Source organism: Barbus barbus (genome assembly GCF_936440315.1).
Source record: "Barbus barbus genome assembly, chromosome: 43".
In the NCBI taxonomy this organism is placed as follows: Eukaryota; Metazoa; Chordata; class Actinopteri; order Cypriniformes; family Cyprinidae; genus Barbus; species Barbus barbus.
This window is the reverse complement of record NC_136721.1, coordinates 11544288-11568369: the sequence shown is the minus strand read 5'-3', so window position 1 is coordinate 11568369 and position 24082 is coordinate 11544288. Positions and strand designations below refer to the sequence as shown.

At 36.7% G+C, this 24082-nt stretch overlaps 3 protein-coding genes across 11 annotated transcripts; 1 reads left to right on the top strand and 2 right to left on the bottom strand.

Annotated features, from left to right (window-relative positions):
• Positions 1-518: 518 nt before the first annotated feature.
• LOC306862841 (peroxiredoxin-5, mitochondrial-like) lies at positions 519-4051 on the top strand. Its single transcript, XM_079405860.1, has 6 exons — positions 519-811; positions 2523-2657; positions 2986-3117; positions 3191-3229; positions 3372-3436; positions 3629-4051. Exons 1-6 carry the CDS (start codon positions 719-721, stop codon positions 3732-3734), a joined length of 570 nt encoding a protein of 189 aa, XP_079261986.1. The 5' UTR covers positions 519-718; the 3' UTR covers positions 3735-4051.
• Positions 4052-5302: 1251 nt separating this feature from the next.
• On the bottom strand, positions 5303-16708 carry LOC306862840 (nuclear RNA export factor 1-like). Of its 2 annotated transcripts, none has more exons than XM_079405859.1 (21): positions 16443-16708; positions 15147-15363; positions 14911-15073; positions 14704-14787; positions 14500-14604; positions 14208-14288; positions 14054-14123; positions 13865-13953; positions 13126-13233; positions 12935-13044; positions 9660-9696; positions 9452-9523; positions 9316-9371; positions 9119-9226; positions 8949-9010; positions 8541-8656; positions 8419-8461; positions 8051-8120; positions 7793-7975; positions 5939-5999; positions 5303-5848 (listed from the first exon to the last, which is right to left on the bottom strand). In XM_079405859.1, exons 1-21 carry the CDS (start codon positions 16474-16476, stop codon positions 5810-5812), a joined length of 1908 nt encoding a protein of 635 aa, XP_079261985.1. In that variant the 5' UTR covers positions 16477-16708; the 3' UTR covers positions 5303-5809. The 2 variants fall into 2 exon arrangements, with proteins under 2 accessions (XP_079261985.1, XP_079261984.1); XM_079405858.1 differs by having other exon boundaries at positions 5330-5848; positions 8051-8123.
• Positions 16709-17096: 388 nt separating this feature from the next.
• Positions 17097-23555, bottom strand: LOC306862915 (seipin-like; the record flags this gene model as incomplete). Of its 8 annotated transcripts, none has more annotated exons than XM_079406009.1 (11): positions 17097-17868; positions 18854-18919; positions 19058-19123; positions 19208-19289; positions 19378-19519; positions 19616-19713; positions 20069-20203; positions 21435-21578; positions 21812-21893; positions 22054-22423; positions 23505-23555. In XM_079406009.1, the coding sequence occupies 10 exons, from the start codon at positions 22368-22370 to the stop codon at positions 17669-17671; spliced, it is 1332 nt and encodes a 443-aa protein (XP_079262135.1). In that variant the 3' UTR covers positions 17097-17668. The 8 variants fall into 8 exon arrangements, with proteins under 8 accessions (XP_079262135.1, XP_079262136.1, XP_079262138.1 ...); XM_079406010.1 differs by having other exon boundaries at positions 22054-22336; positions 23505-23550; XM_079406012.1 differs by having other exon boundaries at positions 19241-19289; positions 22054-22336; positions 23505-23549.
• Between the last annotated feature and the right edge of the window lie 527 nt (positions 23556-24082).

Below are 24082 nucleotides of genomic sequence, written 5' to 3'. Positions count from 1 at the left end.
TATTCAGTTTGTTGGTGAGATATTGTATCATAAAAAAACGTGTCTCACGGTTGTGCGTCATCCTTGCCATTAAATTTTCCCTTTTATAATTGCATAACTCAAAACACAAAGAAAAAACCCATTTGTCGCAATTACACCATCATTTTTCCAGGAACTAAACTCTTCAAGGACAAATTAAACGCCCTTTCATTTGTAGCACATTATCTGTTACCACAATTTTTTTGAATAGTAAACAACTTATAATTGAAAATAATACATTCACATTTAGTCTATATAAATATCAGCATTAGCTCTCTTTTTAAAAAGCACATTGTAGTTTAATTTGACCTTGATCTTAAGGCTATAATGGCAAATGCCAAAACTCTAAAGCTCGCCAAAATCTTACCTGTTACTAAGACATAATTAAATCCCCATTAACCCCATTAACATTTTTGTCTGATAGAATGTTTAAAAACTAACAGAAATGTACCTTTTTATCTGTTTTACAGAATAAATTCAGCTGGACAGACAATAAGGGTGGAGTAAATTTTTTCGGATTAACACTTAATTACTGTCCTAATACCAGTATATTATCTTTAATGGTGTAATGAAGTTAAATAGCGTTAGGTAAGAAGCTGCTTTAATGAGAATCCTTCAGTAGAGGGGAGGGAGGCGTGACTGTGAGGCTGGATGAGTGTTGTGTTCAGTCGCTGCTGAGCTACTGCGGCTATATAAACCAATGATTTCCACTACACTTCTACTGAAAGGCGTCCGTGCCTCCCTTTGCATTAGACTGCTGCACTCCACTCGCAACACCAGCATGCCGATCCAGGTAAGAACTGCAGCAGGGACATTCAGATACAGGACTGGCGTTGGCGTTGCACATGACCTTGGCACTATTTTCGCCGCTCGGTGCCTAAAATAAACGCATTAGATGCTTCTAGAATACAGTGGCGGCCATGAGTGTCTTTATTACGCGCATTTCATAACACAAGCACGGGTTATTTTTCAGTGGTGTGTCCGTGATGTTACGATTTTGCGATGTTCTTTTCCAGATACTTATTCAAATATGCTGTGGGCGATCAGTTAAAGCATTTAGTGATAGAAGGAAACTATTTCCTTGTAGGCCTGGCGCGTAACGCAAGGCTGCTGTTGCTGACAACTTGGAAAGGGCGCGGGGTGCGCGAGTATATGGCAACACCATAACTGCGTACTTATCAAATGTTATCGATTCTTTGTTCAATATTGAACTATTATGCTAAGAAGTAAACAATAAATTTATGATTTATTGCACTTAAGATTTATCCAACAACATTATCAAGAAAACATAACAAAAAAGTCATATGATAGGCCTACAGCAGATACATTAGCACAATTTTTAATATAGCCACAGTCTGACATAAATAATACTTTGAGATTTAGTCGTTATGGGAATTATGCATGACCAAAACCTGACAAAAAAAGAAAATAAATACTATTTTACATTAGCCTAGGGCTATTTTAGCCCTGTATGTACATAATCTAAAATACAAAACAAGTAAATAATCTCATTCCATTGACTAAATATTAAACAAATTGTGGAGTTTATCAACCGTTGAAGTTATTGTTAAAAATGATCAAACATTTTTGGTTTATGGTAAATAAGAGTTTATGAGGTTACTACAAATCCTCATTTAGTCCCAAACGGTCAAATCTATTGTATATAATTTCATAAATTTTATCTACACTGTTAAAAATAAATCTGTGAATTTCACTGTAATAGCAGCAATTGCAGTTACCAGAACCTTGCCGTAAACGATACGGTAGTAACATTTTCATATTTATGGATTCAAATTTAATGTACAGTAAGAAATGTATATTTAATTAACTCATTTGATGTCAGTATACCACTAATCCTAACCCTAAGTGCTAAAATGTATTATGCTCCTTTACTGGCAACCACCATAAAAACACGTGGGGTAAAGAGAATGCCACGTAATGAATCAAAGTTCATCACAGGTACATGTAACATAAATTATAAGATGGCATATTCTTTTTCACTCACAAGAACTGTAAATGCCCTTTTTTTCATGATATATAGGATGGGAACTTGCTGTTAACAGGTTTTTATCATTAAAATAAGAATCATTTTTAATGTTTATTGCAAAAGAATTGCACAAATCGCACAATTCCTCCAGACTGTCTCAAATTTTTGTAGCAGGTTTACAAAAATCCATCTTAAAATAATATAATATTTGGTTTGACACTAAGGTCAACGAACACCATTTGTTGAAGAATATTTTAAATATATATTGTAAAGGTGCTTGAGTATGAGTCATGAGTTCTCAAGCATTAAGACATAAGCCTTTAAATGATAAGCTTTTTACGATCACAAGAATCATCCAGATTTATTTATTTTTTGATCTCTGAAATTGGACAGCTTACTGGAATAGCTGTTGTCATCAGACCTTGTAATAAATAATGGATTAAGAAATGAAGCTGTTTAAACAGTTTTATGTGTTTTATGCTGCATTATTCATGCTGCTGTTTTTAATTTTCTTCAGGTTGGTCAACAGCTTCCAAATGTACAGGTGCACGAGGGAGACCCGGGGAACAGCATCTCAATGGCTGAACTTTTCAAGGGCAAAAAAGGAGTGCTTTTTGGCGTGCCAGGAGCATTCACACCTGGATGTTCAAAGGTACCAACTTTTTTGTGGATAAAACATTTTTGTTAACCTCAACCAAAGCTAAAGGTTCAGCTAAATCATTCTCAATACCACATTAAAATATTAGAAAATGTACTATGGCTCAGTAAATCAATAATTCTTTTTAAAATGCAGATAGTACTATACACATTTTATTAATGGCCAGACCTAAACTGCAACACTCAAGTGGTCACTTAAAAAGTCTGTAGACCCCTATATAAGTTTGTGAAAGAAACGCAACATAAGTTAGTCTTGAACGTACACATCTTTCGGTATCTACGTTAACAGTCTTGTTTGTCTTTGTCCTCTTGTGTTTTCTCAGACTCATCTCCCAGGGTTCATACAGATGGCTGAGAATTTGAGGGCCAGAGGTGTGGATGAGATTGCATGCGTGTCTGTTAATGATGTGTTTGTCATGGCTGCCTGGGGAAAAGAGAATGGAGCAGACGGCAAGGTGAGAAAACTCTCCGCCCTTAATTAACCTGGTTTTTACTAAAACACAGTCTAATTCATCTCATTTATTATAGGTGCGGATGCTGGCTGATGCCACAGGAGCGTTCACAAAGGTAGCTCTTGCTTTTGAAGCAACTTCATGCATTGAAATCAGGAAATATCACAGGATTAAATCGTATTATTATCTTATCTTATTAATGCAGTCCCTGTCTGACATATATAGATATTATAAACATCTTTTTTTTCTCTATGTAGGCTGTGGATCTCTTCCTGAACAATGATCACTTGATCCAGGTGCTTGGAAACTTGAGGTCTCAAAGGTGAGATGACTCTCCCTCAGTCATTGTTTTTTTTTCATAAAATATGGGATAATTTCTTCTCCACAGAATGTGAAGATGATAGCTAGTCAAATAAGTGTATAATTTAGTCAAACTTTAGTCATTTTCATGTGGAACTGACAGTTTCACTTCTCCTCAATTGCCTCTTCTGAACCTGGTTTTGTGTATGTGCAGGTATGCCATGCTGGTTGAAGATGGAGTGGTCAAAAAGCTCAATGTGGAGCCTGATGGTACAGGCCTGACCTGCAGCTTAGCCCCAAACTTCCTCAGTGAGATTTAAGTTACTGAGTGTAACCAGTTTACACTGTACAATCCGTCACCCTTTCGTCATAGACCCAATTGCCCAATTATCATTCCAAAAACAGTGTAATGGAAATTCCCAACGATGAATAACACTATTGCATATTCTGTGGGGAAACCCATATGAGGAACTAACTTGTTTACTTGGAGCAATAATTCATTGCTTCCTATTTTGTTTGGAAAAAAAAAAACAAGTTTGGCTGTATAACGCACAAATCTCTGTTTCTGATGGTTATGTGTATAACCTACTGTATAGTGGTTACCCAAGCAGCAATAAACATTTTCCTCATGACTGCATCCAATTTGTTGTGATTTTTTTTTTTGAAGCATTGCATGCAGTTTAATGGAAGTAAAACCATATACCGTTACCCCTATGATGCAGGTATGATGGCACATTCAGCTTTTTTGATAGACACACTGTACTGAACATAGTTTTATAATTTTCCATCTTATCTATAACCCCAATTCCGGAAATATTTGGACGTTTTTTAAATTTGAATAAAATTAAAACTAAAAGACTTTCAAGAACAAATGTTTAAACTGAGAAATTTTACACTTTTATCCACAAAATGAGCTCATTTCAGATTTGATGCCTACTACAGGTCTCAAAAATCAGGTTGACAATATTAGCACTGTCTGCCATCGTGTGCAGTTAGCTAGCTGGCTAGTTCACCCCTACGATGCTAGCCTAGCCTACTGTATGAATGAATGAATGAACAAACGATCTAAAAAAAAAAAAAGATATTAAACTCGACGGAGGAAATGTGGGAATTAGGTTAAACTGAAACAAGGAATGTGGTGTATAATTGTGTGAAACGTATGATGGAAATTGGCTAGCAATTTCAAGCAAATACCAAGAAATAGGTTAAAGCAGTTTGTCTTTCGACTACACTTGGAAAATCCGCTATGGGACTGAGTTCGAATAGCTTCAGCGTCAGCGACTTTTTATAGTACAAAATCGCTGTCAATCAAAAGGAAATGCAGTCTTTCGACAGACCCTCCAATCATCACTCAGAAGACCGGAGTCCAGGCCAGCCCATTCCTCCATTCACCCCCAGAGATGCTGAGATGCTCTGGGGGCGGGACATAATCGCAGCATTTATCCAATGACCGTCTAGTTTCGAAGCACTGAAAAAAAACTGTTCAAAGCAGCCCCATTGAAGTCAATGGACGCCAGGCTTCAACAGGGAAATACACTGATGCTACGGGAATATATGAGAAGGAAATCGAGTCAGCCGACCTGCTATATGTAGCTGATTCTGAACGAACTCGTCTTCGAGATGAATGTGTTCGAACACATTTTTAGTCAATAAAATGTTAAGACAATAGTACATTTGACCATTCATTTTTTTACTTTATAGGGGAAGCTGAGCTTCCCTTGCAGTCTTAAAGAAATCCCCACTGACCCCGTCCCAACTATTTTGAGACCTGTAGCAGGCATCAAATTTGAAATGAGCTCATTTTGTGCAGAAAACAGTCAAATTTCTCAGTTTAAACATTTCTGTTATCTATGTTCTATTGTGAATAAAATATTGGCTCATGTGATTTGAAAGTCTTTTAGTTTTCATTTTATTTAAAATTTAAAAAACGGCCCAACACTTCCGGAATTCGGGTTGTATATTTCACAGTAAAATACAACTCACTCTTACAGTCTAGTACATAAGAGCATGGTTAATATTTATTTTACAAAACACAAGCAATAAACAAGTACTTTATTTATCATATCTGTCCCATATTGGACATGACGACAGTTAAAACTAACGGAAACCTTGAACAGCAAAGTTAGGAAGAGAAAAATAAAATAAAATTCACATGGTGGGGGAAAATGGTTTTAGTGCCTTTCTGAGTTATTTTTTTTCCTATATTATTTTTGCTCTGTAAACTTGATTTTCCATTGTAAAGAAATTCAATTGTTGAGAACCTTTTTCTTTAGAGAAAAAAAAAGACCCCAAAAAAATAAAAGAAAAAAATAACTACAGAATTTATTTTAGGTGAGAAGAATCAGGAAGCCCCCTTGCGGTTCAGGGTTTCCGTGAAACCTCCAATAACAGCTCTTTATTTGATGAACGCGACATCTGGGATCTTTCCTTGTGCCTGTAACAAAAAAAAAAAGAAAGGACAAAAGACATTCATAAGATAAATACAAGACACATGAGTATTTGTTCCTGTTAACCACTGGTGTACCTTAAGGCCGGTGAAGATCTGAGCAGCCCTATCAAAATCCCAATCATTGTCTTGTAGGCACCTGAAATAACAAGAAAGTTCTGACCTTGACAAGCTATCCATATTTATATGATTCTAGAAACTAGGGATGCACCGATACCACTTTTTCCAGTACTCGCCCGATACCGATGCTTTAATTTTTGGTACTTGCCGATACCGAGTACCAATATTTTTATTGTATTTTTACATTTTTGAAATATTGGGTAAAGAAAACAAATGAGTATGTAAAATGTTAGTTGATTAACTTCATTTATCAAATAGATACTGTCAAACCAAAATTTATTCAGACACCAACATTTCTCACATTTTATTCGCTATAGTTTAGAAAATGCTAATAAAATATTACAAGAACTCCAAGTTAAACTGTGTCAGAACAAATTTAGCTTGATAATACCTTTCTATCAATCAATCAAAATTATTCAGACAGCTGTTGGTATGACAATATTTACACAACTATCAATACTTTGTCGGGCCACCCTTAGCCTTAATGGCAGCCTGTAGTCTCCTGGGCATGCTGTCAACCAGGTTCATGAAAGCCTGAATTTACATTTTTTCCATTACTTGGTCTGAATAATGTTTGGTCTCACTTTTGTATCAATTTTACTGGTAGTCCACTGTATGAAGAATTTTTGGGTATAATTTGTCACAGTTTACTTTATTTTGCTATCCTCAGTTACTTAAATTAACTATAGTGTCCTGCACCCACTAGTAAAAAAAAAAAATTAAAAATGATATCTGGTCTCTGAATAATTTTTGGTTTGACTGTATATCCATCGGTTATTTTTCACACTTAATTATGCCCATTAAAATGTAATTTACAATTTTTTGTTACTTTCACTGTTAATTTTTTATATATTTATTTGCTCTATGGTACATCATCTTAAATAGCATTAGAGCTGCTCCATTGCAGCGGCTCAGTGCTGTAACCACGCTTTTTGCTGTAATTATGCAGGGAACCACTCGTTATAAATCAATCATTTTCAGATATAGAATTTATTTTTTTTCATCTGAAACATTTAGATTTCAAAGCCATATAATTGCAGAAACACGCATGAAGCAAGGAAAACACGCACAGCGCGCGCACTTATGTGTACCGGAGCAGATGAAAGGGACAAGTACAGAACAGCCTAGCGCATTTGACACAGGCTGATAGTTTCACTTGTTTTTCACTCGTGTTCAATGCTTAAGTTTAAAAATAAATGATGTTTAAAGTGAATGAATGCCCCTATATGTTGTCATATATTTACGATTTAGTTTTAATTCAAATGATGCGTGCTGAGCGAACATCAATAAAGATCACACCACAGAAGTGCGCGCGCGCGCTCTCTCTATCGCTCTCTCTCCCTACTGTTAAGTAACTTGTGCATTGTTTTACTTACTCGTTTTTGACATTTCCGACCGAAGTACAAACTTTCCAGTGAGATCTGTGAGAAAGGGATATTCACTCGACAAGCTCGCGCATCTGCGCCGCCGCGCGCTGGATCCACTCAGCGTGTTTTGCTTATCAGCTTGCTCACATCAGCTATACAGGCATTAATACTGAATGTTTAACATTATATTCATTGCATGTACATTTTTAGACATCCTTAATCTCTAATAACTACATTCTGCTGTCTGTTTTTCTGTTGTTGGTGTTTCTTTGTCTGAATATGGCACTGATCACATGCGTGGTATCGGCGTTTAGTATCAGGGCATTTTAACGAATACGAGTACATGAGCTCAGTATCGACCCGATACCAGTATCGGTGCATCCCTACTAGAAACAGAATAATTATCACAGCCAAAGCAATAATAAACATGTATTGCAGTCCTTACTTCTGAGACCATTCTAGGTTCATGCCAGACTTTAGGGAGAAGGCAGCAAGCATTTCTTGTTGTGGGGCGGACAGAGTGGGCACAGGGCTGCTGGACGGCGTAGGGGCTGGGGCAACAAACGCACGTCGAATTTCCTCCGTAGTGGCATTTCGAACAAATAGCTCATCATTCACAATGCACAGACTGAAGAGTTGAAAATATGTTATGATATGACCAATGGCACATGAGGCCAAATTAATTTTATATGAGAGATCTTACCCAGCAGGAACAGCAGGAACAGCAATGAACACCCGGGAGAAGGCTCTGAATGAGTCTCGCGATTTGCCATCTGCTTAAAAAAAAAAAAAAAATTAAAAAGAGAAAATGTTGCGAGTCACAAAACACTCTCAGATCAGAGTCAAAAATTTTCGCACATTGAAAAATAAATACGACCTCAATCACATTTACAAGCTACCTCTGAAACGTTCATCCGTCATAAAAATTGTTTGTATAGGGTTCAAATTTTCTGCGTTTTTCGCATCCGTAGCAAGCATTTTGAGAGGAAAGGATGGCGTATGCGAAAAAAAAACGCATACGAAAATTTCGGACTTTAAACGACTGACTCAATGATTTCAGATGGAACTCACTCTCTTTGAAAACTCCACTGACTGTAAATGCCAACAATGTAGCCTGCAAAAAACACAGATGCAATTAGAATCGCAAATCTGAATGTGAACCATGCAAGCAAAAAAACGGAAGTTTGACTCACTGTGTAGGTGTTGACGTCTACGATCAAGGAGGCGATGTCATGTTGAGTTTTGGGAAGTTCATTCAGGAAAGCCACCACGTTTAATCGTGTGTGCTTAATCAAACGAAACCGTGTAGCTGAAAGGAAATGGCACAACTTACCACACAATTCAAGATAAAATTTAATACTAAAGGTGTGGCCACATTTATTACTTGTGTGAAATTTAGCGCAATCAAGAGTTTTGTGCGAGGACAAGAAGTTCCCTATGCAGGTTTCACTTGTGTTTAAGTTGCTCACTCAAATTTGAGCAACAGAAAGCTGCTTTGGTTTTTTGCCCAAACGCAAAACTTCACTGAAATATGATCACACCTTGATGTTGAAGTTAGAAGAGGACAGAAACTTGATGTAGATTATTTAATAATTACTTACTGGGGTCGTCTTTCATACGCCTGATATTGCGACTGTCTTTCTGATACTCCCCTAAACTACTTCTGCAGACAAAAAAGATTTATAAACAAGGTAAATGTATGCGGACCATGTGGAAGAAAGATCAGATTTTACTGGCTAGATGACAAGAGGAGAGAGAAGGTATATTGTACTTTGAAGCGTTTTGCAGGGTGAAGGGAATGCTGAGGGAGAAAGCTGCCCCGTCATGGTAGGCGTCTAGCAGAGGCTGTCTGTCTCCAGAGTCGTATATGCTGTAATACCTGGAGGGTGAGACAGATACGTGAACATATTGATCTGAACGTTTCAGTTTTACTGCTGGTGTGCTGTATAAAGATCAAAGAATACGCACTGTTGCAGGAAGCAAAGGATGATGTTCTTGATTTCTTCAGAGCAGAAGTAGCTAGCCTGTGTTTGAAGTAAAACAGAGGTTAATGAAAGCCAAATACAGGCATCTCAGTGAAGAAAGTATGAAAATTTGACCAAACCTTGCAGGGGGGAAGAGTTGCAGGAGCAACTTCCAAATCAAAACCAATGGGAGGCGGAAGGACATGTCCATCCTGTAGTTTAAACAATAAACAGATAAACAACACGTCTAATATACAATTAAGCCAAAGAGCGAATGTGACTACACATTCACTTCTTATGGTTACCACAATTGCTAATAATGTTACAGACGAACGCTGGATTTCCTACCAGTTTGAGCAGCTTAGGGAATCGTTCCCGAACGGCACTGTCCAACAATCACAAAGACACAACAAGAGAGACAACGTTAGCAAAGACTGCACACGTGCCAATGACACGGTCCAACAAAAACTCAAATCGGGCCATCTTAAATACGGGACAAATAGGTAAAAAAGTGATTCAATCAGAGAAATATTTACTTACAGACAATTATCCATCAGGCTTGAGATAAACTGTGGATTTACACATCACAGTTCAAAAGTTTGGGGTCGGCAGGATTTTAATGTATACTCACCAAGGCTGCATTTATTTATTCAAAAATACAATAAAAACAGTAATATTGTGAAATGTTACAGTTGTATAACAACTTCTATTTGAATAAAGGTAAATTGTTCTTTTGATGGAAAAGCTGAATTTTCAGCATAATTCCTCAAGTCTTCAGTGTCACATGCTCCTTTAGAAACCATTCTAATATGCTGATTTGGTGCACATGAAACATTTTTCATTATCATTAATACTGAAAACAGTTGTGCTACTTAAAATGTTTGTAGAAACATTTATACTTTTTTTCAGGATTCTTTGATGTACAGAACATTCAAAAGAACACCATTTATTTAAATTAGATTATAAATGTATCACTCAATTTAATGAGCCTTTCTGAATATTAATTTCTTAAATAATCATCTTATCCTACCGACCCCAAACTCTTGAACAGTAGTGTGACAGTTTAAAAAAAACACCATTCATTTCATTTGAACAAACAGTGAAGGTTTGCTGAATACTAGATCAAGTTTGTTTTGTACTTGTGTGAATGAAAAACGTGGGCATTTGAGCCATGGCACCAATCAGCCAATCACAGACCTGTTCCAACTCCCTCCCACCCCCGGCACAGTACTTACCCATCCACAATACTCACCACCGGTGCCCCCTACAGGCCGAAACACAGACACACGCAGGCTGGCAAAGGATGGGGGCAGTGGGGTGTTGTGAGGGGTAGAGTTTGGTGAACATTCACACCAAAAATCAATCAGTTGTCAGTCAGTCAGTATTTTGTTTTTAGCACATGTGTACTCAGTGGAAAGGGGAGAGTTTGAGGTACTTGGACGAGATCTGACATACTGGTGGTTCTGTCAAAACCTATGGGCTATTTTTTCAGGCTTTAACATACAGATCGACAAATATTGGCATGTTCAGTTGTTAAAACTTTAAGTGTAAACTATTCATTGGGTGCTTTAATAGTTTAGGGGGGAAAAATAAACATTATTTATAATAGACCTAATTGCGAGTAAATTTAGCCATACACATGGGGGGAGGAATGACACTTTTGGATGAATGACAGTGGAGACAGTAAAAGAACAGCTATACAGCGAGAAACCAAACCAAAAGAATGTGAGTCAAAATCAGGGTCAGACATTAAATAAAAAAAAAATAAACAGAAGAGCACAAATGTTGAACCCTGAGCCTCTGCACAGATCATAATATGATTAAAATAAATGAGTGCTATGAAGGTGTATGGGTTATTCGCCCTACTTCATTTGGACCCTACTATTAAATTTAAGAACAGCAGGGTATTTATTCAAACTATTAATTGAAGCTTCATTTGAGCCCAGACACCTTACTTTTCTATTTCATATTTAGTCATTTGTAGCCTATTTGATACTGAAATTAATATTTAAAAACTTGTTTCCTGTGATCCTCCTCAGGTATTTTGTCCCAATGTTTTGCCTTTGCTGAATTGATGATCAGATGTTTTTTCTCCAAAGTGCTCTAGGATGAGGATCATGAAAACGGTCAATCTGACCAACTATCCTCCACCTTGGTTTCAATACAGAAACAGAGAGAGAGAGAAAATTGCCTCTGCTCTCATTATTCATTTTGCTCCATGAATAAAAGTTCATTTTTCTGAGCAGTGCTTGGCTCAAGGTTTCTCTTAAAAACCTCCCCTCTCCTTCTCCACCAGTGGCATCTCCACACAAAACAACTCATCTTCTTCCTTGCATGGTCTTCTTCATCTCCAAGACGTTGGCTGGGGCCAGTTTTGCGGCTGTGCCTGCCTTAGGTTGTCCCAGAATCAAAAGGTGGGATCTTACCCGTCGTTGACTAACCAGCCTCTCACTGGCCACACAGCATCAGCAGTACATCAGGTGTTAGACATGCAGGGCGGGTGGAGGGAGGAGGGTGCCAGCATTTTAGACAGGTGGAGCACAATAGTACTTAATAGAGCATCCTCTCCAATGGTTGTTCTGTCCTTGTATGCCAACTTATTCGTCAGCATTCTGGGAGGTCACATGCAGAAGCTGCTGCTTAAACTGACTGTAAATACTGATGTATGAGCTAATGAGATTTACAATATACTAAAATATTTTAGAAAAGCCAATCGCTGTGTTCTGTGCAAAAAGCTACAGGGCCAACAGTGAGGGGTCAGAAAAAAGCAAGAATGAAGCAACACAAGTGTGGAAACCATAAAGAACAAGAAGTGTCGACAAACTTATTCTACTTACTGGACTGCCACTGGAACTCGAACAAGTAAATATCATTATCACATGCCTGATTATTGAACTAGTGGAAAATAATCAAGAGCTCACTGGTTAATGAATAATAATACACCTGCATATTACAGACAGGCTTGAATGACAATTACTTTAGCATTTAAACCACACAGAGTGGAACTAGTGGATTCTTTTTTTTCTTGTTTAGAATAACATGCAGGGATTGCTTTCACGTGTAATAATTAGGGACACTTTCTACCCAGAATGTCCTTACAAATGTCACGTCAGACTCTCTCCAGCCAGGGATTAATGTTTCTCAAACTCGCAAATCAGAAATATTCAGCACACAATACATTTCTCTTTCTAATGACTGCCATGTTTTCTAGGTGTATCTTACACACCAGTTATAGAGCTATTAACACCCCCACTCAGTTTCTTTTTTTTTACTGAACTACAAGGGGTAAGGCTTTGCATATGCATGCATTCATGTGCATATGTGCACCAACACGCACAACTATTGTTTCAGGCCTGAAACATACTCTACGCAAGTACGTGAATGCAGACGCTTCTGTGTGAGCATGAGTTGTGTGTGTGTTGTTGAACACACTGCAATTCATAACGCAACACATGTATGCATTGCATTCTAGTAGATTACGGAAAATCAATCAGGTATCTATAGCTTTAAGAGCGTATAGGCTTGCCGAGTAACGTAAGAGCGCATGTTTTGAAATACTGCGCTTGATATTTATGTACTTGTGTATAGTATTTTTCTGGCAACAAATGGCAGAGAAGACTAACCTGACATAGTCGGCCTGATTCTTGTAGTGTCCACATAAAGGATTTCCCTCCAACGAGAGCTCCGCCAGCTTCAGACCCTTCAGTTTATCAAGCTCTCTCTCTGTCTTCAGCTACAAGATGATACAATGGCACATGACTGATGAGCCTAGAGGAAAGAGTAAATCTATAGGTGTCAGAGAGCATAATCATACCTCGTTATGTGACAGATTGAGAATCTTCAAGTTGGGAACTTTGTTGACAATGTCCGCCAAGTCATCCAGCCTGTACAACCGGTTGTTGCTTAGGTTCAGACAAATCAGCTGTGAAAGGAAAAAGTAAAACGTTTTTCGATCACATCTACAGAGTTCAACATTAATGTACACTAATGCTAATGTTAAGATTTTTAATGTTTTCAAGAGAAGAGACTCTTATGCTCACCAAGACTGCATTTAATTGATCAAAAATACTGTAGAAACAGTAATATTGTGAATTATTATTGCAATTTAAAATGTTTTCTACTGTAAAATATTTTAAAATGTAATTTATTCCTGTAATCACAAAACTGAATTTTCAGCAGCCAATAATCCAATCTTCAGTGTCACATGATCTTTCAAAAATCATTCTAATATGCTGATTTGCTGCTCGAGAAACATTTATTACACAAACAGTTGTGCTGCTTAATATGTTTGTGAAACCATGATACAATTTTTTTTTATAAAGTTCAAAAGAACAGCATTTGTTTGTTTTTACTGTCACTGTTGATCAATTTAACATGTAATTTGCTGAATAAAATTATTAACTTTTATTTTTATATAAAAAAAAAATCTTAAAATAAAATACTAACTTGGGTCTTACTGACCAAAAACTTTTAAAAGGCAGCGTATATGCCTACTAAGCTTTTTGGAAGAAATTTACATTTTCAGGCAATCTTGCAAGAAAAATGTAACGTACCTCTGGAATATTCTCCTCGATTATTTTGATAACAGCCAACATGGAGTTCCTCCGATTCAAAGTGACCTCAATATTTTGAGAAACCAAATCTGCCAGAAAAGAAAAACATACATTTGAGCTACAGCCTACAATAAGCCGAAACGAGTAAGTGTTTTTGTTTGGAGAAAGATGACTGCATGAAAGTCCAACCTGGATCGACTCTGATGTTGTTCAGATCAAGAGCCTGCTGTGAACCATCAAAGCGTTTAGCCATGCATTGCTGCAGAAGACAGTCAGTTATTATCCAGAAATGAAATAAATGAAAACATCCTCTTAAAGGCTGCTGCAAGTAACAATTCCTTACCTTCAAATGCTCCAAATCTGCAGCCTTCAGATCAGTGTGAATCAAAGTAGGTGGTGGGCAGCTGTTCATAATAACAGTCACCTATCCATCCAACAGACGACACCAAATTACACTCTGGTTAAACTAGAAATTATTACAAAAATATGCACATAAACAGATTACTGTATTTTTTTATGGTTATTACTTTAGAAAAACTAAATTACAATGATGACTACATGCCATCTTTCAATGTTTATGATGCATTGCATATAATTTTACCTTATATCGGTAATATATAATATTACTGTATTACCTTATATCCATCTTTGTCCGTTATTTTCCGTGACACTTTAAACAAAGCGTTAGCAGTTGTGGAATCTTCAACATAAAACTGGGCCTTGTTGCCATCAGTGTGATACTGTGACCAAAAAAGACAAGTCAGAAGAGATTAAGCAATGTGATATATTGGTGCTTTTCTATAGGCATACTGAAGACATGCATTTTGGTGTAGACTTACATGAACGGCATGGAATGGCATGGAACAGACACTCTGAAGCGAAGACAAAAGCCAATCTTTGTCATATTTCTTCCCAAAAGGAATCTGTGACAAGACAAAGACAATCACAATGTAATACGCCAACAAGGTCAGTAACATACTTTAAATTAAAGCCTAATACATTAATGATTGCTTAACTCATGTGCTATTAACGTCTAATGTACTAACAGTCATTTTAAACCAGTTCTTGCGGCTTCCATCAGAACCACCGCCACCTCTGACTCCATATCGAATGCCACCTCTATCGTCATTTCCACCTCCGCCGCCGCCACCACGTCCACCTTTGCGATTGCGGTCCTCACGCCGATTCGGTGGCCGGCCATACGGATTGCTGAAAACATGCATAAAATCTTAACTGCTGAACCTCAATGATTATATAAGAAAATAAGCATAATTGTGCTTACAATCTGCGCTGGGCGCCACTGTCTTGAGGACCTTCTGCCATGGTCACATCTCCATCATCATCCTGAAGTCTGGACCGAGGACCAGGGCCTCCTCCACCACCACCGTGACCACCTCGATGTCTTGGTCGAGAAATCTGATCGCTGTATAGGGGGGCTCTGAAAGGGCCTCTGCCTTTACGGTTACGATGCTTTGGTCCACCAACACGGTCATCATGCTCTGAAAGACAGAAGATGAAAGAGTCAGAGGTGTGAAAACAGGCGTTTAACAAATACAAGTGACATAATCCCTGTAATCAAACAAGTGCTAATGGCCCACTGCTTGGATATTGGCTAAAATGTAAATTGTGTTGCTGAAATCAATCAAACTATATTACACATTACCTATGACCCTAAAGAGATTGTTGTCTATTTTTCCAAACTTATGACTAATTTCAAATGAAAAATGTTTGCTGGCTAAATGTTTGCTTTAAATAGATTAGATTACTATACATGCTGTTACTTGGAGGTATGTCCAAAACCAGTTTCTTTAGAAGTTTACTTCATACACAAAATTGTTGCTCAACTATATTGTTTAGCATGACTTTAACCCTATAAAGCTCTATTTGATACGCGAAAGATCTCTGAATTATCATAATCAAACCCTTTTAAATAATTTAATAACATATTATTGTTGGAATATATTCGTTTTGGTTATTTTTTTTTTCAAAGCTTCAATAAACTGATCCATTTAATAAAAATAAATAAAAAAATAAGATAAAAAACTTCCTTTCTTTTTGCTTTCATTTTCCGACTACCATTTCGTATGTCAATCTTTACAGTATTAACCAGATGAAGGGAGGAGATGAACTACAAAACTATGCAATTTTCCATAAGGCTCCTCTGAGGTTTTATTATTCGTATGTAGATCTCGATATTATAGCTTAAGGTTGGCTAATATTACAGCAGTTCAACATGACCTCAACACTCATTACCACCATGTGGTCAGTTCACCCTGCTCAATATTATTTTCACAAAATATGACATGAAATTCGGCAAAATCAGTTTACATTATGCCTTCACCGTCTGTCTGAACTAACAGCCAACAACGAAAACACATCACGCATCTACAAAAACAAAGGCTAGCTAGCTAGATGTTAGTTACGTAAATTATAGAGTAACGTTACACGCTGACAGACCACGCAGAGTTAGAAAACGGTCTTTGAGAAGCAATAAGATTGTGTATAGTCTTAACTAAACCGTATTCATGTCAGACGATTTAAATGGAGGTGAGCGCTTTTGCTAACGGCTCGAACTTACCATTATAGTAGCGAGAGTCGTCCGCTGTCGCCATCTTTTAAGAGGCTTTAACGCTACTTTAAATTTAAAATATAGGCCTTCCAATTGCTGTTTTCCTGTTTTTTGTAATAAAATGAAATAGAGAGAAAATAAGATAAACACTTTGTAAGCTTGCAAGATCGGAAGAGATCCTTTCTTGCCAGTGTTTTGTGTGAGAATAATCTCTCAAATGCAGCTGCGCCACATTCTTCTTCGAATACCCAGTGTTTGCACAGCACCTCACTATCGCCTCCTAGTGTTGGAAAGTAAAAGAGTGACTTCCGATACAAGACGATGGATAACCAAAACCAAAAAACAGATAAACATATGAAGTAAACTGAAAATACGAACATTTTTCCTTTTATAATAGTTGACTGATTTGCTCATAATCTCTATGCAAAAGAATAAAGAAAATATACCAGTAAATCTTTGGTTAAAGCAGACAAATATGCATACATTTAATTAAATAAATATAAAAATAAAAACACCACATACTTCCATAGTAGGAGTAATATTCCATGTAGTGTTGGAATATCATTTTATATAGTAACAGTAATAAAAAAAAATATAATAATAATTAAAATATTATAATAAAAGTTCATAACAAAATGATTATTTTAGTATGTTTCCCAAATAAATTATACTTCAATGTCCTCTGTTTATTTTTTTATAATATGTAACATGCTTCTCTTTAACAATTTTTTTTTTGCATTTTCTGTTGTAAAATATCTGAAATTGATTAAACTAATTGTATAATATCACAAGAAGTTGGGTGGAAGTGCTCAGCCTTGGTAAAGCTTTTTGTGAGAACATCACAATGCAGAAGAAAGCAAGGGAAATTAATCAAATGGAAGTGTTAAAACATTGAACACACTTACAGTAGTTACACTTTATATTCAAAACTGATATTGTAACAGAACCACAGACCTCAGTAACGACAGGTTAAAGCATGACAGGACTCTAAAGGTGACTTTTAAGTCCTGAAGTAAGTAATCAGCTAAAGGAGAACAATAGCAGCAGAGCAGGAAATTCTCTTTAGCTTCACATCAGCTCCACGAGGTAAACTGGTTTCCAAATGCATCTGAAATTTTTTTTGGTTGAAAAATGCATTGCAAAAGGAATGTCTCAAATATTGTAGCTTTGAGTCACATTTGTGCTCTAATGTAACAAAATGCATGTGCGTTTGTGGTTGCTTCAGAGTTTGGAGCTCAGAGCCTCATCCAGGGTCCATGCCTTTGTCTAAGGCTGGTGTCTGAGGACTGCGGTTGAGTAGTTTCTTCATCTTGAGTCCCATTTCCCATTCCTGCTGCCCTCTGCTCATGATCTGGGGCCTCCTCGCTCAAATGGGTCTCAGCAATATGAGGAGCCTCAAGGAAAATGGGAGCTTCATCTGTAGAGGAGTCCTGAGCTGTTGAAGGAAATATTAACCAGTGAATTAACTTGGTCTGTAAACCATATTTCTATCATAACAACTCTTGGAGGGTTTGGCATGGTAATGTACATGAAAATGTTAATGTTTTTGATCTTGGTGAAACAGATCTACTATGATGCTGCTGCTGCGGGAGAGCAAGTACCGAGACTTGCTACTGACAATACATCCACAACATGCTGCTGTGAGCATGCAAGAAATACAGCTGCTGCACATATTACATATATGAAATAACCCCCATATATTACATACATGAATTATCCCATAGAGGATCTATGCAGGTGGAGCTGGGGAAGGTGGAGGGTTTCTGAAGCATGGCGCAACTTCTATGGGAAGCACTAGCCAAGTATTTGAATGTTGAGTAGCGAGCTCATTGGCTGCTGATACAAAAATAACCAATCAGCTGCGTCATAGATTGAGTTAGCCCTATTGGACTGCGCCATCTAGAGTTTCATGACAGAACTTTGGATTACCATTCAAAGTTTAGGGTCTGGATTTTTAGGGTTTTTTTGGAAAGAAATTAATACCTTTATTCAGGAAGGATACATTAAATTGACCAAAACTAAAATACATTTGTAATGTTACAAAAGATTTCCATTTCAAATAAATGCTCTTCTTTTGAACTTCCTATTCATCAAAGAATCATAAAAAATGTAGCACAAAATTAAGAAGCATAAATGTTTTCATAACTGATATTACGAAATCAACATTTTAGAATAATTTCCGAAGGATCATGTGACACTAAATACACACGAATGCTGAAAATTCAGCTTTGCCATCACAGGAATAAATTACATTTTAAAATACACAATACTATTACAATTAATGTTTTTACAATAATATATATTTCACAATTACTATTTTAATGTATTTTTGATCAAATAAGTGCAGTTATAGAGAACTCTTACAGACCCCAAAGTGTTCTCATTTTATTCATCTTATGTTTTTAAGTTTATATTTTTACCAGCTTCATCCTCTTGCAGGTGATTCAGGTCCTCTGTCCCAATCACACTAGGAGTGTCCAACTCACCTGCACAAACAAACATGATTGCATGATTCTTCACTGACATGATCACTGCATTTATTGCACTACTGTGCATATAATTGCTACAGAGATATACTGCATCACTTTTATCACATTTCCTTTTTGTTACACGCTCTTACTCACCTTTGTTTCGAACCGTTTGTTTTGGTAGACCTGCCGCTTCACTGCTATCTCTTCCATACGTCATGACTAAGAGACAGTAGAAGAATTGCGTACTATTGACTGATCTGTTTTTGTTGGCATGATCATGTGTGTGCAGTTATGTGTTCTTACTAGGAGTGCTGGCGGATGAGTGCATATGCTTACGTGCTTCTTCCCTCCTCTGCTGAAGTCGTGTCGAGTCTCCCATCATCACCTATGCATGTAAACAGACTTCTGGAATGAATCCAATGGAAGTGTGACAGCATGAAGGTTAAATAGATTAGGCAGACAGATGGTCTTACCTTCACTCTGACCTGCTCGGGGGGATAGAGCCCTCCCCAGATGAACTGCAGGTAACTGAAGAGCACAATTACACTGAGGAAGGTGAAGTTACTCGCCACCCCAACGATTGCAGACATCACAGGGAAATTATACAGGACGTATCTGTAGCAAAAGAGAAAAACATTATAGGGTGAGCTGCATCACTTCAAGGAACATGTATAGTCAAATAAACCGATAAAACCAAACCATGGCAAATACCTAATGCCAGTGAAGTAGGCATGGATCCTGAGCTGGGCAGAATAAATCTGGACTCTGCGGGACTGAATCTCGATCACAGCACCAACAGCAGGCTGGTACTTGAAGGACAGATCAATATAATGCATGATTTTTTAAAAGTATAGTTTACACAAAAAGGAAAATTTTGCCATTAATTACCCATCCTCATGTCATTCCAAACCCATAAGACCTTTGTGCATCTTTGAAAAAAATCTTAATCTTAATTTGTGTTCCATAAGATGAATGGAGGTCTTACGGGTTTAGAACGACATGAGGAAGAGTAATTAATGACAGAATTGTCATTTTTGGGTGAACTAACCCTTTAATAAAAATCTTAGAATTTTTTGATACCTAGATATGTACTCTAGGCATGAATAGTTTGAAAAATGTCAATGGCACAATTCTGTCAGTCTTGTTCACATTTTACAAACTTACAAGGTCTGATTTGAAATCTGGGTAGAGCTCCACCTCGATGAGCTGTTTCTGCTCAGACACACCTGTGAGCAGGAGGGGTGAGAAGAGCAGCGTGCTCATGGTCTGCAGCAGATTAGTACGGAAGTGCAGCATCGTCTGATGAGGAAAAACAAGGAACAACTAAATATGAGCTAAACATTTTGTAAGATTTTTAAAAAGTTTTTATGCTCTCAAAGCCTGCATTTATTTAATCCAAACTACAGTAAAAACTCAATAATGTGAAATATTATTACAATTTAAAATATATCTTTTTATATTTTTATATATTTAAAATGATATTTATTTTGGTGATGGCAAAGCTGAATTTTCAGCATCATTATTCCAGTCTTCAGTGTCCTTCAGAGACCTTGCTTAGTAAAAGTATAATTTTTTTATTTTTCTTCAATAAATAAATGAATAAGAGCTAGTGTATAGTGTATTTAATCATGCATGCATATTTTCAATATTTTGCCATCATCTAAAGCTCACATAAAGTACACAAACATTATAAAAACACAAATCACTGAATAATGCTGTTAAATGTTAAAACTTTAGAAAATCTCATAACGAATATCCATTTTTCAAACTGTAGAATTGAAAGAATTCACATATTCATATAGATCTTGTATATTATGAAATGTTTTAGGAATTATGTTATGTCTTATTTCTTATGAATTATGTTCAGTATTATTTGTCTCAAAATTAGTTAAGCAAAATCTTCTCATACTATCTATGGTTATGAGTGTTTCCATCAAGAAGAAGTGATTATGTTTTATCTCTGGGTGGTCAGCATGATGAGTTTGCGTTTAAGACAGATGTACCCTTCTGTACTTATCCTGTTCATCTTTGGAATAAAGCAAAAAAGCTTTACAAACGTGATAAGACCTCTGAGCTGTCTTCGCTGAAGATGCAAATGTCTAGCTCATTTTAGGTGCAAAGGTGTTAAAAACCACAATGTTACGATTTACAAGGTCATGACTGACCCTTGGAACAGGGTGTGCTCCTCTGATAAGCACGAAGCGGGGTTTACCCCTTTGCTTATCTGATCTTATTAAGGTATAAGAAGTGTATGAACTGCACCCCTCCTTACTTCTCCTTCCTCTCATTCTTCCCTCTACTTCTCCTTGTTGGCTTCACTCTCTGAACTATTGGGTGCACCTAAACCTAGATCTAGACTTTGACATTCTAAAGGTTTTATTCTTTTCAGATCTTTTATCGCTTACCAGAATTTATCAGATTATTGGTTTAACAAAATTTTAATTAATATTTTTAAATAGCTGTTATGTTTTTAACAGCTGTCTTAACAACATAAACAACAATGAATTTTGCAGGAGTTGCATGCACTCACGGAGCGGGTCACCGACTGAACGACTGTCCCATGAGTCGTATAGCAAGACATTTTGATCATGAACATGCCAAGCTGTTCATTAACAGGACATTCAGGCATTTCCAGCTCCAGAGAGATCCTGTAGGCCTGACCAGACATCATCACCTACCAGAAAGAGTCAAGCATATTTACAAAACTAACTTTAAATACAACCAAAAATACATGCGTACATTAGTTATATAATATACAAGTATTATCATCTTCTGCATCATTAATGGGCTTGTTAGATCATGTTTACAGCAAAGCTTTAAAGGATATTCTGCACGTATAATCAGCTAATTTTGGAGTAACCTGTCAATTATGCCTATAATTTGTGTAATTAATTATAATTTGTCTACCTGGTCTCTTCCATTCTTCAAAAGTGAGATGTTAGCCATGGGGAAAGAACAGAGGACTGAAACTGAATCATCGCAATCTGTCCTGTAAGAGAAACAGAGGGGAGAGGAATCAACCACAATGCAATGCGAACTCCAACAGTATTTGTGCATTGGACCAAACTAATTAAGAACTGTCGTGCGCAAACAGGCCATTGTAAAAAACAAGACAGGAATGTTCCTGATCAGCCATGATGAGTCTGTACCTGTAGTAGAAGTGCACTGGTGTGGAGAAGCTGACACTGGGCATGTAGGAATAGTAGAAGCTTCCATACAGGAAGATGGAGACCCACAGAAGAAGCACCAGGACACAGAACAGGATGGCGGCCCTTAGAAGCGTCCTGCGAGCTCTTAGAAGGGTCACCGCTGCCACATCCTGCAGCCAAAGCAGCAACGGCCCCATTGCTGCGCCCATAGTGGGCAAGCCTTCGCTGTCACGTCCAAACGTGGGTCCTGTGATGTCACGCTGTCTGCCTGTCAGCCCCCCCACTGCAGGCAAAGGGGTTTTTCCCTCTTTACTCATGCTATCCAGTAATATGTCCAGTCTGCATCATTACATCTAATAAATCTTGTTATCTATAGTCAGAATTAATGGTTTGAAAATAAAGGGGGGTTAAAAGCTCATGATACAAATTTGACCAAAGTCACATTTGGATCTAGTCGTCTTTAGACCTAGTCCTGTGACTAAAGACATGACATGCCAGTTTTTTATCTGATGGTACAAATAAGGGTTTTTTGGAAAGAAATGAATACCTTTATTCAGCAAGGATACATTAAATTGTAATGTTACAAAAGATTTCCATTTCAATTAAATGCTCTTCCTTTGAACTTCCTATTCATCAAAGAATCATAAAAAAACCTTAAAAAACGAGAGAACAACTTTAGACACATTAATTATATTATAATCGCAAAGTAATTACAATAATACACACAATAAACATTAATTAGCACATTTATACTTTTTTAGGATGAAGACATGACAAATAATCCAAAATGAATCATCTTATAAACATCTCAGATTACTAAATTGTACTTCCAACTGTATATTTAGTTGGTCTGATAAAAAAATTTGCATTATATTTTTTACTGTTTATACACGTTTTTATACTCTCATATATTCTTATATACACAAGCTGTATGTATATATATATATATATCGTCCTCTGTGAACCACAAACTATAATAACTAATGCAGCATAATGTATTTTGTACATTTGAAAGTCTGACACGAATTAAAGCAAAACAACAACGCGGTAAAATAGGAAAGAATAAAACACCAGGATAAGATGATGTGCAGTGTCATTTCAACTGGTCCTTTACATACATCTGTACCTTCAAAACTCATCTTTAGTCTCTCTGAACTGGATGTTAAGTGCCTCCCTGTCTCCCTTCCGCAGTTTTTATCTCACACTGATGTCTTTATCAGTTATGTACATAATATTGAAATCTAAACCGCGCACGCACCTTCTTTAATTTAACAATATCATGGACAAATAAATATTTCTGCTTCAGAATACACTGATGAACAACTCCAGTGGACCCCTTTCCTTTCCTCTGTTATGTGCTAGCTAGTGTGACGAATAATTTATGCATTTCAGGGCAGAGAACTTGATCTCTAATATCTCTCATATTTATTAAAAAAACTTTTGTCACTTACAATCAGAGAAAAACATCCATCTGCTTATCTCAGTGGCGCCTCTGCTGGTGTGACAGAAACACGTACGGCAACAGAAGAGGTACAAAATACAAGCTGTGCGATGCGTTTGCGATATTTAAAATATGTTGTTGTTATTCAAACGAATTGGTACAGGTAATTAGTTTTGATTAATATGTATTTTTTATGGCTTTTTAGCAAGTATTCCATCTTTCTTTATTGTAAGAAAAGAAACATCACCACACTGGATAACAATAACATAAAACAACAAGGAAAGGTCAAAATAAGATACAATAGCATGACCACTGCGAGAAAAATAAAAGAAATGTATCTTTCTTCGAAAAATGTAAATTACATTTGTATTAAAGGAGACAGATAACAACTTAATTCTCCCAAAGAGGTTTAACCAACTGTAGAATAATTATCTTCCAGCTTTGCAGAATACACAAAGGTTAGAGCAAATCATCTATATCTAAAAAATAAAAACAATGACATGACACATTTTTTAAATAAAGTAAAAAGTAAATGAAATTATGAAATTAATTTAAATAGTCTAAAACCGCATATTTTTGTTATATGAA